This window comes from Vicugna pacos, chromosome 4 (genome assembly GCF_048564905.1).
Source record: "Vicugna pacos chromosome 4, VicPac4, whole genome shotgun sequence".
In the NCBI taxonomy this organism is placed as follows: domain Eukaryota; kingdom Metazoa; phylum Chordata; class Mammalia; order Artiodactyla; family Camelidae; genus Vicugna; species Vicugna pacos.
Genome location: NC_132990.1, coordinates 76,148,050 through 76,164,191, shown reverse-complemented (window position 1 = coordinate 76,164,191; position 16,142 = coordinate 76,148,050). Strand labels below are relative to the sequence as shown.

At 57.1% G+C, this 16,142-nt stretch overlaps 1 protein-coding gene across 4 annotated transcripts in view; it reads right to left on the bottom strand.

Moving 5' to 3' along the window:
- NTNG2 (netrin G2) overlaps positions 1 to 16,142 on the bottom strand; it is a 70,184-nt gene that overhangs the window by 37,056 nt on the left and 16,986 nt on the right. For all 4 annotated transcript variants that reach the window (XM_072960342.1, XM_072960343.1, XM_072960344.1 and 1 more), the window contains exon 3: positions 2,399 to 3,042. In XM_072960342.1, coding sequence (XP_072816443.1) covers positions 2,399 to 3,042 — 644 coding nt within the window. The remainder of the gene's footprint in view (positions 1 to 2,398; positions 3,043 to 16,142) is intronic.

The window sequence follows — 16,142 nt, the reverse complement described above, 5'->3', positions numbered from 1 at the left end:
ACAGGCCCTGCACGTGCCCCTGCCTGGCTCCCACCGCCAGCCTTGAACCCGACCCCACTTCCTGGACTGCTTGCCTTTGCCTTGGCCCACCCGGAATCCACGCACAAAGTCAAAGTCAAACAAAGTGCAAACATCTGCTGACAGCCAAAGGCCCACGCCCCTGCCCGGCCCGCTCCGCAGGCGCCACACTGTGAGGGGTTAGTGCACAAGCTTTCAGCACCTCCCTCCTCTCCACGACGCTCTGCCCGGCCTGCACGGGCTGCTTTCCAATGTCAGTTCAAGATACAGAAATTATGCATGTGGGCACATTATATATTTTGCAAAAGTGGGACTGCACTATACACACGATGCAGTAAACGCTCTCCTGCACTCGTCAGCAGCTACATACTCGGGCCGTCTTCCGAGTCTGCTGTGGAAAGATGCCCAGGGTACGCTGTCCCAGCCGAGTTCTGGGGCAGCCCCGGCCCAAACTGGCCTAAGCTGTGCTTCTGGCCCTGATTATGCCTCGAAAGCCTTGGGTCTCAACTCGGTCCTCCTCCACCTGGCCCAGCTCTCTGACGCCATTCTTTTGACCACTACTACTTTTATTCAACAAAGACCTTTTTAGCAGGAGTTGAGCACCAGGCAGGTAGAAGCTCTGAGGGCTTTGTCACAATCTGAGGAGACAAGCATGGTCATTACCATTCCTGTTCCAGGGATGGGGAACCAGAGGCACAGAGAGGTCCTTGTCTGGAGGCTCACAGCCAGCGGACGGCAGAGCTAGGAGTTCGACCCAGGCCATGCAGCTCCAGACTGCCTCCTCCCAGCCGTCCCCCTGGCGGTTCTCAAACGTGACTGTGCACCAGAATCCTGCAGAGGCTTGTTAAACCCCGGGTTGCTGGGCCCTACCCCCTACCCTTGCTGTTTATGGTACAGCAAGTCTGGGATGGGGCCTGAGAATCTGCATTTCGAGCAAGTTTCCAAGAGACGCTGATCCTGCCGGTCCAGGAACCACACTTAGACGTGCTGCTGCCCCTCGTGACCGACCCCTTGGTTACCAGGGATGGGGCCTCCCCTGGCCTCGCTCCTGAGTGCAGACCAGAATGTCATCCACACAGCTTGGGACAAAGGCCCTGTCCCTGTTGACCAGCACATCATCTGTCCAATGAACAAATGATCTGGGACAGCGTGGAACCATCTTATCATCCACAGTCTAAACAGTTCCTGGTAGTCAAAGGCTGTTTGATCTCCTGTGATGGTCTTTTGTGTCCCCCAGAGTGTTCGCAAAACATATTCTTCTCCCAAGCTGGGAGTAAAGGAATAACTTGGCAGGTTTGCATTTTCCAAAGCAAAGTCTGGCCCTTGACTAGCTCCTGGGAGGTAACCCTGAGCCTTGGAATGTCTTGGCCAGCAAGAGTGTCTTTGTTTACCTGGGGCCTTGGGCCACTCCAGATAGTTTACCCCAATGATGTGATTTATGGTGGTGGCCTTGGGCCACGTGGTATCAGCTCCACCTCTGGGTTAAGGACGTGGGGACCAAGGTCGGCCACACCAGAAGTCAGCCACGCCTACGTGATCAAGTCCCAGTAAAATCCCTGGGTACTGGGCTTGGGCGAGCTCCTCTGGCTGGCACTCCTCCTCATGTGTTCTCACACATCATTGCTGGGAGAATCAAGTGCTCTCTGCACGACTGCACTGGGAGAAGACGACCGGATGGGTGACCCGAGGGCCAGCAGCTTTGACTGGTGCCTCCCAGAGCCTGGCCTCTGCACCTTTCTCTGTTGCTGATTTTAATCTGTCCCCTTTGATTGTAACAAACTGCAAGTGTGAATGTAAATGCCGTGCTAGGTTCTGTGAGTCCTCTGGCAAGTCATGGAGCCTGAAGACAGTCTTGGGGGCCCCCAGACACAAGTGCACATTCACTGAGTCAGTGGACAGTGACAGCACACATCCTGAACGCCAGGCTTTAGCCCAAACCCCACCCACACTGCTCAGCCCTGCTCAGCTCCACCCCGCCCGCCCCAGACCTCCCAGTTTTGTGGCCAGAGGCGGCCTGGGTCCTACAGAGGACATTTATCAAACACCATTCACCTCCCTCCATGGAAAAACAGGCAGCCCCTTTGATGTAACACTAGGTAACGTCCCAGGTACCAGGTAATGTCTCAGGTATCAAGTCACATGCCAGGAAACAGGTACCATCTTGGGTACCAGGTAACACTCCAGGTATCAGATAACATCCCCCAAACCAGGTACCATTCTGGGTACCAGGTAACATCCCAGGAACCAAGTAACATCCTGGGAATAAGACAATGTCCCAGGAATCAGAGAAGATCCCCGGAACCAGGTAGCATCCTGGGAATAAGGTACCGTCCCAGGAACCAGAGAGCATCCTGGGTACCAGGGAGCACCCAGGCCTTACCTGCCTATGACCTCGATGTTGGAGATGGCGTAGAAGTACTTGTAGAGGTTCTCGCGCTGCACGTAGGTGCCCCCCAGCGCCGGGCGCAGCAGCCGCATGCGCAGGTCGGTGAGGGTGAAGAACTCCTTGAGGCCCTTGGCGCTCTCCAGCCGCGTGTACAGGTTGTCCATGTTGCGCAGGTCGGGGCCCGCGAAGATGGCAAAGCGGTCCCGCACCTCGAAGCGCACGTGCTTCTCCTTCTTGGAGCCGGCCCAGCGGGAGTACTCCTCGGTGCACAGCACCCGGTGCGCGCCGGACGCCGACAGGTCGCGGGCCCGGCGCGCGGGCATGCCGAACGCCTCCATGCAGTCCTCCGCGAAGAACTGGTAGGGCTGCCACGTGCGCCCGTTGTCCAGCGACTTCTCCAGGACCATGACGGTCGGCCGGCCGTACTCGAAGGTCACCACCACGTCATCCGTTAGCTCCACGCTCTTGTTCCACGACAGGGTGATGTTGGCTTCCAGCGGGCTGGGGTAGCGGCTCCACGTGACGCTCTGCCAGTAGGTGGCCAGTCCCTCGTCCTCCTTGTCAAACATGAGCCGGGGCGGGTGGGCCAGGTCCGGATTGGAGGCGTCACACTCGTTGCTGCACAGGTAGGGGTTCTCCTGCAGAGGGGAGAGGACGGGGGTGGGAGGTGGCTGCTCCAGTGGCCCTGGGAACCTCAACCCAGCCACGGGTGCCCAGGCGCCTGCCCGGGGTCCCAAAGCCTTTGCTCTGACGTCTGGGCACCGGGAAGCCTCTCCTTCTGCAAGCACATAAAGGCTTCCCAAGAAAACAGACACTTGTTCCTTCTCTAAGCACAGACAATAAGAAGAGTGGCTGATAGCCACGTACTCCAAGGTCCCCCGTGGCTCCCCATTGCCTTGAGGATTAAGTCCTACCTCTTTACTACATTGACCCCAACCTCCTCCCACCATAACTGGAGCCACCGTTCCTGGCCTCCTGGCCTCCAAGCCCCAGTGGTCTGTGCCTCTGAGCCTTTGCAGATGCCATTCCCTCTCCTCGACATGCCCTTCCACTCTGGGTCTGCCTCCAGATTCCTACTCACGTTCTTGACTCTTTAAACAACTCTACATTGAGACACCTTCCTAACCCTTCCAACAATACAATTAGTAGCAACAGGAGTGGCAGCAGCAGGAGTCAAAGTCACGGCCAGTGTGTGTCGACTCGCCGCCTGGCGCCCAGGATGATCTCACTTGCAGCCCTTGCTATCCTGTTTCTCTCCCATTTAGTGTCTCGCCTCCAAACACAGCGTTAGCTCTGTGCTCTGGATGAAGAAACCCAGGCTCAGGAAGGTGGTGGCCCAGGGCCAAGGCCCCACTACGAAGAGCTGGGAGCTGTGCCCCAGCTAGTCTGATGCAGTGCGTGGCCGTCATGCCTGTCTCTGTCCCCCCCAGGACACGTGTCTGCCGCATGCACAGCCTGGGCATGCTGAGTGCTTCTGGGTCCCTCTCAAGGGGGGTGTATCTAGTGGCAAGTCGTTTCCAGGTCCTTCGCACGTGCCTGGCAGGGGAACACGGGGCCCCCACGGGTGTCCTCTCCTCCCCTCCGCCCCCCAGCATCTCCGAAAGCTGGCAGCCCCCTCCCAGGCCCAGTGGGCACCAGCTGTGTCTCCTCTCCACAGCAGTTCACATCCATTCCCTGTGTCTGGTCCTCTGTGTGAACTCACCCAGAGGCCTGGAAGTGTCACTAACATGGTAGTTCCCCAGGGTTGGAAGGATGAATAGGTGGAGCCCAGGGGATTTTTAGGGCAGTGAAGCCATCTTGTATGACACTGTCACGGTGGAGACATGATATTATACATCTGTCAAAACCCATAGAATGTACAACACCAAGAGGTGAACCCTCCTGTCAACCGTGGACATGTGTTAACAACCCCAGATCTCTGTTGGTTCATCAGCTGTAACCAACGCCCCACAAAAATGCAAGACGTTCACAGCGGGGACTGTGCGGGGAAACGGGTATTAGGAGCTCCCCGCACTGTCTGCTCAGTTTTCTGTAAACCTAAAACTGCTCTGAAAAACCAAGTCTATTCATTAAAAGGAAAAACTGTCACTACAAACCACACGCGCCCCGGACCAATTGCAGCCCCCTTTGATGAATATTTCAGGTCTCTGGTTTGCTCAGAAACAAAGCAGCTTGGATCCGAGTTAAAGCCTTCCACTGCGAAATGAGGCTTTGGGCTCCCAGGGGGAGTGGGTGCCTGGTCTCCCGAGGGGCTGACCCAGCGCCTCCCGCCGCCCTCGCCAGCACCACTGCAGCGGCCTCAGGCCATCACCTTTGATGTCCACTAGTGGAGGACCACATCCTGGGTCGGTGGGCAGGCTGGCTCTGGGGTTTACTGAGGTAGGTTCCACCAAAATAGCTCTGTCCTGGATCCCCATGGTGCCAATATCCGCCCCACCGGGCCAGTCCTGATGCCGATTGCCGGGGTGGAAGGGGTACAGCATGGAGTCGGACCCTGAGCAGATGGGGAAACTGAGGCCCAGGGTGGGGCAGGACGGGCCCAGGCCTCCTTGAGAGTGGGAGGGATTTGGAGATGAGCCTGCTCTGTCCTGGACAACCTCAGGGGTGTCCCAAAACACAGCAAGACAGGGAGGGGGCCTGGCTCAGCTCATGACAGCTCGAGCTTCCTCGAGCTCCAGTTGAGTGATCCTGTGATGTCACTCTGAATGGGAGGGGCCGAAGGCCCCACGGGCATGGCTCAATGGCCTGCAAGGGCTGGTGAGGAGAGGGCAGCAGGCCGCCAGGGCTGGAGGAGGCAGCTCCGCCTGTGGGGGACAGCCCCTCCCCAGGCCCTTGGCCGGCCCACAGCAGAATGGCTCTGGTTGTGTCATGTGGGGTAGAGCCTGGTAGGCAGATGACCCAGAGCTCACACCTGGGCACTGGGGACTGGAGGACACCATTTGCACCCAGGTGGGCATCCTCCCCTCCCCTGGCCCAGCAATCACCCTCTTCCCACAGCTCCCCCTCCTCCTACTGGCCCTGGCATCTCATTATGCACGAGACTGTCCCCCCTCCAAATTCATATGTTGAAGCCTTAACCCCCAGGACCTCAGAATGTGACTGAATTTGGAGGTAGGGCCTTTAAAAGGGGATTGAATTCACCTGAGGCCCTTAGGGTGGGTCCTAATCCCATGTCCTGACAAGAAGGAAAAATTCTGACACAGAGAGAGATACCTGGGGCAGGGGTCACAAGAAGCAGCAGCAAGAGGGAGCCATCTGCAAGTCAAGGAGAGCACCTCAGAAGAAACCAACCTGCCTGAGTCTTTAAGGGTCAAACAAACCTTGACCTTGGACTTCCAGCCTCTAGAACCCGAGACAATAAATTCCTGTTGTTTAAGCCACCCAGGTCCTAGCAAACTCACAATTGCCTCACACCCTAGGGAAGCAAAGGACAGGTTAGGGTGGGAGGAATGGCCCAGAAGCTCTCTCTAGGGCCCTCCTCTACAAGCCCGCTTTGCACACCGGCACCGGGTGGCATCACCCTTCCCTGCCACCCTGGAAAGCTACCCACCCAACCCTGAAGCTGTGCCTTTTCTCTGGCTGTCTCATCCTTTTTCAGCTCTGAACCTGCGCTCCTGCAGCCAGTCTCCCTCCTCCAGGCTTTTAGAGCCTAGCCCATGTGCTTCCTCCAGGAAGCCCTCCTGGCCTGCCTCATCTTTGAAACCAGTTCCCTTGTCATCCGACACAGGGTTGTGACCGTGCTTCTCTAGGACAGTAGCGTGAAACCTCAGCAGCCACCCACTAAGTTATAGTTATTACTGTCATCCTATTCATACGTTATAATAGAATGATAATTAGATTAATATGAACAGATCTTGTATTGAATGTTATTATGCCTGTCAACCTCCAGCTGCTGTAAATCAGCCACACCACATCCCCCTGCCTTCCCTTCCTCGCCCGACCCCGGCTCCTGTGGTCCCCACCTTGGGACCTCGGAGTCCTCACGGGCCCAGCTGCGCCCGCCCGGCCTGTGTCATCAGGAAACTGATGCGGCCAGCTCAGCCGAGGGGTGGGGGCTCCAGCCTGGCTGCCGGCGCCAAGCTGCCCTAACCCGCGGGGCCCGCTGGCCCCCCGCCCCCGGCCCGGGAAGCAGATGGTCAGAAACTAATGAATCAGCCTGCGTATTTACCGGCCCGCGCCTGCTGCGGAGCGGGCTTAATCAACAGTGAGTACGATGAGCAAATCCCAGGCCGGCGCCAACGCAACTCCCTCTCTCCTTCTTCTCTTCTTTCTTCCACCGCCCTCCCACCCCAAGAGCTCAGAATTCCATTTAACCATTTAGGGGACAGAGCGCCTCTGTTGAAGGTGCCTTCCACTCGGAGCCCACTGCCCTTCCCAAGCATCACTGGCTCACACTGTCCCTCTCCTTCTGTTTTTCGATAGGGAGGATTCTGAGGAGCGAGCCTGGGACTTGAAGCCCGTTCACCCGCACCCTGAGCGCTGCTGCCTCTGACGACTGATCACTGTGTGCGTGGGGGGGCCTGGTTGCGGGACCAGCGCCTGCCAGCCTCCTTGGTCTGCACATCTCCACTCATCTCTATGAGATCAGATTAACTAATAATGAAACAAGCCATCAGGATAAAGTGGCCGAAGACCAAGGAGAAAAAGCCAGGGGTGTTTGGGACACACCCAGAACTTTTCAGGATGGCACCAGAGCCAGCCTTTGATATGATCGAAAGCGCTAACTGCTTCCTTAGACATTTCATGAATATCACGAGCACATACATAAAAAACCACACCTCTGATGAAAACCCTTGCAACTTGCTCTGAAAAAATGTGACACACCACGTTTTCCATTCAGGGGACTCAGGGAGTCCCCATCTCCCCAATGAGGAGCCCCTGTTCCAGAGTCGAGCAGTTAAGGAAACTGCTTTTGGGGTCTGGGAGCCTTGGGGTCAATCTCAGTGCAGTCCCTTGAGGCTGTGTGACCTTGAGGAAATTGCTTTGCCTTCCGGAGTCTATTTTCTCACCCAATATCATGTGAGATAATCTGTATGAAATGCCTAAAAAAAGTCCCCAAACGGTAGCAATTATTATTAAACAGCAGCTTCATGTACACTAGCCCAGGGGCTTTCCCAGCCACCTCCCATGGGAAGAAGTAAGGCTGAGGGCAGCCGGCTCCTTCCTGGTAAAGCCAGGAACTTCTCACATGACACAGACCGCCTTGGGGACTGCTGGCTTGAAACAGCATGATGATCATGACATCCATCGGGTGCCAACCAGGGGCCCAGGTGGGCTGGGTGCTCTGCATCCATCCCAGCTGCACCCTCCCAGCAACGCCAGGAGGTGGGTGCTGTGAGCATCTCCATCTCATGAATGAGAAACCAAGTACTTGCCAGGCCCACATCACTTCCTCTGGATCCTAAGGGATCCAAGCAGGGAAATCTTGGGGAATCCAAGCCCATCCCATCTGCAGCTCTCCTATCTCTACAGACACAGGCAAGTCACTTGCAAGGCGGGGCAACGTAGCTGGAGGGCGAGGGGAAGGCAGCCAGCCTGGCCGCACCAGCGGAGAACGGGGTGAGAAGACATGTCCTCCACGGGCACTGAGCAGGAGTGAACTATGAGCTGTTCTATAGAGGAACATTTCCTACCAGGCTTTTCTCATTTAAGAGATCTTGCCACGGTCTCTTGAATGCTTTTACTTTCATGTTATTTTTTTGTACAAAGGGTGCAGCTGGAGTCACAGGCCAGGCTGTAAACAATGCAGACAAGCTGTCGGCAAAAAATGCCATCGGGTGGGAAAGCCCGCTGTCCGCAGGGACAGAGGTAACCTACCCGGGGACGTCCGGCTCTTCCGAACTCCCAGCCCCCAACCAAGGAATCCATGCAGGGGCAGTCCCCGGAACTGTAACCATGTCTTAGGAGGAGGAATAAACTTCATGCTGACTGGCCTTGCAATTCAAACCTGTGTTGGGACAAAAATCATGCTATGGCTTGGCACTGCCAAAGCCGGTGTGGGTCTCTGCGAAGTTGCTGCCACAGTGTGGAGGGAAGGGTTTTGCACCCTGAATCTGGGAGAGCGGGGTCAGTGGCTCAGCTGCTCACTAGCCATGTGAGTGGAGTCACTCCACTGCCAGGAGCCTCAGCTTCCCAGCTGGAGGGGAAGCACCACAAGGGCCGTGACCGCCCCCGCCTCCTTTCCCTCTGCAGCCCAGACCTTGGGAAAGCTCTGTCCAGCGAATGCAAGTCCAGTGAAGCCGAGAACACTGACCTCATGGGCTGTCCTGAGAATTACACTTGGTGCCATATGGCAAGCACCTGGCGTAGCCTGGGCTCGTGGGCATGGGTGTAGGGACGGCATCACGACCTTCAGCAGCCCTGAGGCCGGGCAAAGAGCAAGGTCCACGGCCGTGCCAAGCACAGCATGTGTGTTATCCTGGAGGATGGGGTCCTGTTACTTACATTCTGCAAAGGAGGGAGACAGAGCGGCGCCTCACGGTCAATGTGGGACAACAAGTCAAGGGGTCGGGCTCTGAGACACGCTGAGAAACTGTCCTTCACCCCGAGGGAAAGGCCGCTGCCGCCCCAGCCCTGTGCCACTCCCCCGAGACTCAAGCTCGGGTGCCACCGAGGTGTGTGGGCGGACGCAGGGAACAGTTTAGCAGCTGACAGATTTTTTGGAACCCGTCTGCCGAGTTGCCAGCTGAAGTCAGCCCCGTCAACCTCAGCTGGGGCTGGGGCATCTGCCGGTGGGAGGCTGGAGGCGGGAGGCTGCCAAGGAGAGCCCTGGGCACAGGGGGCCGGGGGGCGGCGGGGATCCCGAGGGGCGCTGAAGGGAAGGGAGGCAGCACGGCTCCCTCTTCCAGAGCAGGACTGGGCAAGAGCAGCCGTGGGGAGGCGGCCTGCAGTGGAGTCAGCCCCAGCCTCCACCTTGGACGATGCTTCTGGAACTTAAGGGGAAAGTCTCTGGGGCTGGGTGGGTGTGTCAGTCTCACATGGGGTCACAGAGTCAGGGTCCCGGAGACTGCCCCAACCCCACGTGCCACCTTGGGTGGTGTTCTGCCCTCTTGGTGCCTTGGTTTCCCCTCAGGAGAAGACGGAGCTCTGACTCTGACCTCCCCAAGTGCAAGTTCCTCAGCTCCACCCGAGCTGGGAGAAAGGAAGGATGCGGAGGCACAGCCCCACCTCCCCCTGTTCTAGGGAAGAAAGCCGGGGTACTGCGGGAACCCTCCTTAACAAATTATTTCCTACTTATTGGTAAGAAAAGTTGCAGCGGGGATACATTATTAACAAATCGGAAACGGAGATTCTGTTGGGAGCTGATTCTAATTCTAGCTGCCCTGAGGTCTCTCTCTGCTCCCTCCCTCAGCTCCTCTCTTCACCACCCCCGCCCCCCCCACCCTGCTTCCTCCCTCTGTGGTTTCACTGATCCCTGTTCTGCCTCTAACTCTCCCTCCTCCCCCAGGCTGCTCTCCCTTCCCTTTTTCTTTTTGAGCAAAAGCCCTGGACAGCAGCAAGGTCACCCCTCTCCGCTCATGAATCAGCGGAAACTGACCTGTGTGTTATTTCAGGGCAGGAGCTGCAGCCGGCCAGGGAGCCTTCTCTTGTTTTTTCAATTTTTGTTTCTCATTGGAGCTATTTCTTCCCAGCCCGGCCGTCACTCATGCAGGAGAAGGCATCTTCCTGGGACTCATCCAACCTGGCAATGAGTCTCGAGAAGCCATGACGACGTCCCCAACTCCCATCCCAGACCCTGGCCCTGAGCCAGCCACAGCGAGCATCTCATGGTCCAAAGTCCACCTCAGACCCAGAGTCCCAGACCACCTCCTGAGCCTGTCCCGGCCTGGCCATAACGAAAGGAAACGTACCTCAGTTCTGCACCTGCCTGGAGCAGCCTTCCACTCTGCCTCAGGTCCCCTTTCGTTTCAACTCTGCCCACAATTTACCTCCTTCCAGAAGCTTCCGTGACTGAGCCTGGACTCTGGCCTACCCTTGTCGCCCCCACCCCCAGCAGTGGTTTGCACATAGTGGCATTTGATAAATATTCTCCAACTTGGTGAGAGTCCTCACCAGCTGGCCTAAGGATGGTATCTGCTGATACACCTGCTTGCTCAGTGTGACCTTCCTAACTCGCCTCACTGGTCCCCCTGCTCTGGCATGGCTCAGAGAGGGTAAGCGACCTGCCTGGCAGCACCCAGGGGGTACTGTGTGGTTACTGAGGCGAGTGGGCAGCAGCCAGCCTGGACGCTGTTCCTTGTCCTCGTCCCAACGCGGTTTCCCTAACAGACCCAGCCAGCAAGCCTCTCCAGCGACCCCGGGCATCGGGCTGCGCTGGCAGATGGGCCGTCCCGGAGCAGGGCAGGGCCGCGGGGCTGAACACCGCGTGGCACACTGCAGACCCAGACGGCTGTCCATCAGCCGATCAGCTGGAGGAAGTGGGGTCTTGCCAAGGCTCCGGCTAGACAAGGGTTAATCTCTCCAGGAACTGAAAATTGCATTCCTTTTAAAAAAAAAAAAAAGGATATATTTCGCTTTGTCCTGGGCATATGTGGATTCTTCCCACGGCCAGATTTCTAGGAATGTTTGGGGTGGAAAATTCTATCCCAGCTGCAGAGTGCCTGGGCTGATCCCTGGCCCCCACCCAACCCTGGCACGGGCACCTGCTACACCCCAGCCCCTTGCCTGGTACCACACAACTGACCAGATCCACAAGGGCATCTGTCTCAGGCAAGAGATGGCTCCTCTCCACTTGCACACCCCCCACGACAGGGAACTCATCACTACCAAGTGCAGATAGGCCGCGCTGGACTATGCTCGCTCCTTCGAAAGTTGGACGATGTTTTTGACTCACACTCCGAGTATTTCCTTGACTCCAGGGCTCCTTTCTTTTATGTGTTTGTCCTGTTTTTGCTGGTTCTGCTGTAAACATTTTCTAATTGATTGAGAAAGGAGCGTGAGAGGCTGGATTAGCCCAAGGCCTCGCCTGCCCGCTCCGCCCGCGGTGGGAGCGCACAGGCTTCCCCACCAGGGCCAGCAGGACGGCTCGGCTGATCCTCCCGCCTCCTCCCTGCATGCACAGACTCCACCTGTTCGCCCAAGCCGCTGCCTGCCTGGCAGCTGCCCGGCTCCACTCTCCCTGCTTGTCCACCCCCCTCCCCATTCGAGGCTCGCCACCCAAACAGCTCAACACTTTTATTTAACACTTTTTTTAAAAAAGTAAATAGGAGAGGCAGAAGGGGAAGGACCAGAGAAAGAAAAGGAGATAGAGAAACCGGGACAGGGAGGGGGGAAGGGTGCGGAGAGGAAGAAAAGCTATAGCCAGAGAAGCCGGTAAAGTGTCTTATTGATTCAGGACTTAGAAAATGCTTAGAGTGTAGGAAAAGCGGCCTGCTCTCTAAAAGCTTGTGCAAAGCAGAAGCCAGACACATGCAGCCTTCCCAAAGCGGGCCTGCGCTGCTGGCATGAATATTTTATCACGGAGGAAAAAAAGCAGCTTGGAGGATTCAATGCTGGGGAGGGTGGGGTGGAGGGCAGGGCTGTCAGCTGCCCCCTCCGAGGGGCCTGGCTAGAGGGCTCAGGGCAGCTGCCACCCTCAGATCCCCAGGGCCTGGGCCGAGCCCCTCCCCTCCTCTCTGAGAGCTGCCCTTGGCTTTCTTGATGATGCGCAGAAAGATGAGGCCTCAGCGGGTCCTGAGAGGCCCAGGACTTGTGGGGACCATCGGCTGAAAGGTGAGGGTCTAAGAGGGTTGAGGTTGAAACTTGACCCTGGCAGTCCCCGCCCCTAACCTTTGCCTTGTCCGTCCCCTGCTCTGCTCCCACCTGCCACCAGACATTCCCTAGAAGACACCGGTGTGTCTTCAGCTCCCCTGCTCTGGATGAAGCCCAAAGCCAAGCTGGTCCTGGCTCTGCCCGCCTCGCCCACCCATCTCCCGCCTCTTCCTGCCTTGCTTCCGTTTTTCTTTTTTCCAACCTCCACGCCGAATAGTTTTCTTAGCACCAGACATTGAGATCAGAAATTTTCGTGTGAAATTTCATTTTCCCTGCTCGTGATGAGCCTAGTCTTCCTTGCCAAGCGGAGAAACTGATGCACCGATAGGCTAGAAAGTGCGTTCGATGGCACTTTGCTGAGAAAAGGGCAGAACTGGTGTCGGAAGGCCCAGCATGCGTCCCCTGCGGAGGTGTCCCCTGCGGAGAGTCCGCTGCTCCGCCCTGCCTCGTCTCAGAGAGCCGCTCCTTGGCTTAGGGACGAAGAAATCAACTTTGGTGCCATGAAATGTACAAAACATGTACAAAATTCTTGCAAATCATTTTATGATCCTATTGAGGCCAATTTCCCACCTGTTTGGTTTTTTTTTTTTAAGATAGAGGCACTGGGGACTGAACCCTGGACCTCATGCATGCTGAGCATGAGCTCTACCACTGAGCTCTACCCTCCCCCCTCCCACTGGTTTTGGACCCTCTGGTCTCGCCTTCCTTTCTTGTCCCTACCCCCTCATCCCACCTGGGCTTTCCAGACTGGACGCCTCTGTCTAGAGCTTTTCCTCGCCCCGCCTTTGCAGGTGTCTGAAAGACCTGCCTTCCTGGGAGAACACCCTGGCCACTCACCCCCCACCCCCACCCCACTCTGGGATGGGCACTGGATTGGTTTTTCTTAGCGCCTTTTTTGGTTAATGACTGTGTGGTCCCCGCCCCCACTGCGTGCTCTGTGAAGACAGGGCCAGGGCCTGTCACACTGCAAGGTACTTAATTAAGGTTGGCAGAGTGACTCCCCCTCCTCGGAGGGTTCCCTCTCCAGGTCCCCTGTGCCAGAAGGAGGTGCCAGGAGTGGACATAGCACCCAAACGGGTGGCGTCTATCTGTCCCAACAGCCACAAGCCAAGACTTTCTAGGGTTTCTTCTTGCTGGCATCTGAGGAGTTAAGAAGCGTCGGGATGAAGGAAAGAGAAGGAAGTGCCTGGGCCTGCTGCTTCCCCAAGCACCACCCCGACCTGGACAGGTGCATCGCTCTGTGGATGAAGCCCTTGGTAGGGGTGAGGGTGGCAAGTCTGAGATGATAGGTTTTGCTGCTATATATATTCACTTATTCCACAACTATGTCTAATGTCCTCTGGGTGCAAAATGGCCCTGAAGAAGCAGCAATCAAGCCTGGCTGCCCATCAGAATCCCTAGGGAGGGGAAGGGGAATGAAAATGGTTCTGGGCCCGAAGACCAGAGATTTTGCTCCAGATTGAAAGCCTCTCATAGTTGATCCAAAGAAGGGCCCCTGTGCTATGGTGTCGACCCAGCTAGTACCACCATCCCCGCTTTCCAGGTGAGGGGACTGAGAGCCCCCGGAGGCCAGGCACAGACTCAAGGGCACTCTGACCCCTTCTGGGAGCGTGGACCACTCTGCTGTGACCACCAGAGGATGACACAGAGACAGACCCAGAGGGGAACTGGCTGGGAAGGTCAGGAAGGCTTCCTGGGGGAGGGGGATTTTCAGAAAGACAGGCCCAGAAGGATCAGGGTAGGGCTGGTTATGGACAGATGCGGGGAGATCCAACCGGGCTGGGGGTAGGAGCCCTGTGTAGAGGGACCAAGCGAAGGGCAGCCAGACATGCAAGAGCTGTAGGGAGAAAGGGGTCGATGAGCTTGGCTGGGCCAGAAGCCTGGTGGGAAATAGGAGATAAGGCCGAAGGGGAGGCCTGGGGCCAGCCGGCAGCCCTGACAGTTAGCAGCTGCAGGGAGAGCCCCAGCTCTGGCCAGGCAGCCTCCTTCCAGAAAGAGAGGTTAAGAGTCTGGAAACAAAGAGCAAGGCAGAAGCCAGAGCCCTTCAGGTCCCAGGAAGCCAAAGCAAGGGTGGGGTGCCTGCAGCTCAGATGTGAGGGAAGATTCTGAGAGCAAAGTCCCGAATTGAAAAGATGCTTAAGATGAAAAGACAAGATGCTTATAGCTGGAGGGGACTCCGTGCTGCCCTGGGAAAGACTGAAATGTGGCTCTCAAATCTGTGTACCCGAGGACCACCATCAGAGCTTGAACAAATCTTTGGCCCAGGTCCAATCCAGAGACTGTGAGGTAGCTAGTGGGGCCCCAGCCCAGGCAGGGGGAGGGGGGATGTTCAGAGATCCCAGGTGATTCCACTGTGCAGCTGGGCTGAGGACCACTCAGGTGGCATGGGGGCCCCGGGCAGAGCCAAGAGCCTGCTCAGCTCCCTGGCCTCTGGAGTCCCAGCTGCGCATATGGGTTGGGGGCCTTCAGGGAGGCTGTCCCAAGGATTAGGAGACGTGGGGCTAATGGAGGAGAGAGCCACAAACTCTGAGCCCCTTTTCCTGCTGTGGAGACAGCGGTTCTCATGTTAGGCTCACCCGGGAGCACCCAGACCAGCTGCACCAGACAGTCGGGGGTAGGTCCCTTGCCAGGCGCAGGCGGCTGCGGCTTCCCAGGGGACCCCCACATGCAGCCAACTTCTGGGGCCATGTCTGGGAGGACCTGCAATGGGACAATTCCCCATCTGGGGGTGGCACCTGGCTCTGCGGCCCTCCTTGCCTTCCCCTCCCCTTTCCCGTGCCTCCCCACCAGACTGAGAGGCCGCCAGCCCCTTGGGGCACCAGGCTGGGGAGGGCCGCCGGGTGCAGGCAGACAGGCCCAGTGGAAGGCAGACGCCTTGCCCCCTCTCCGCCTGCCTGCTGCTCCCCTCCACCTTCTATTTTTAGGCCCATTATTGTCCATTCTTGGGTGTATTTTCCCCCCACTCCTTCCCCAGCAAAACAGATCAGCTCCCTCCAGGCAAAGCCATCTCGCCTTCCCCAGAGCTGGTGCGTGGGAGCTCGCACGCTGCCAAACAGACATGAAATAAGTGAATTATCAAATAAGTGGATCAGCAGACTCCGTCTTGTCTCAAAGGGCAGAGGGGGTGGGCAAATGCTCCTGTTACTCCTCCCCAGCCCTCCTTCCTCAGGCCGATGGGGTGTGCCGGGGAGGAGAGGCAGACGGCGACGGTGCACTCACCCAGTACAGCCGGCCACGTGGCCGTGCACGCACGCACATGCCCGCGGACACAACCACCCCTCAGTCTACCAGGGGAGACGGATACTTAGAGTGCCTCGGGTCGGCCAAGCAGCCTGCTTAGGAGCTAGGCACTGGCTCCAAGCAGCTAGGGGTGGAGGTGCCAGCCTCCTCTACTTAGAAGCTGTGTGACTTTGGGCAAATGCCTTAACCTCTCTGAACCTCAGGTTCCTCATATTCAAAATAGGTATAAATACAGGATCTGCTGTAAGTGTTCCAGGAGGGTTCAGTGAACTACTTCCGGCCAAGGGCTTGGTATACAGTAGGCACTCAATAAATGTAAGCTGTTGCTGGTCTGAGGAGGTGGTGGAGGATGTAGACTCGAGAAAATCCTCAGACAACAGGACCAGTCAGCTACAAGAAGACAAACGTTGATTTTCCTGAGTTTAAGGGCCTGCAGAGGGACCATGGGGGCCCGCAGGTGGACTCAGGAAGGTTTGGGAAGCCCCGTGAGTATTTGCAACTCTGTGTGTGTGTGCGCGTGTGCGCGCGCGTACACATTGTTCTAGAAAGAGCACCACAGATTCTCAAAGGGGCTGCGACCCCTCCAAGGTAGGAGACCCTGCCCTGGAGCTTTGCAGCTGAGGTCTGGTGGGGGTCCTGCCTCCGTTCGTCCCCTCTGGGTCCTCCAGTGCCTGCAGGGGTGGGGTGGCATTGCTCTCTTCATGTCTCTCCTTCTCTCTAAGTTTAAAGGTCCCAAAAGCTAGAGGTA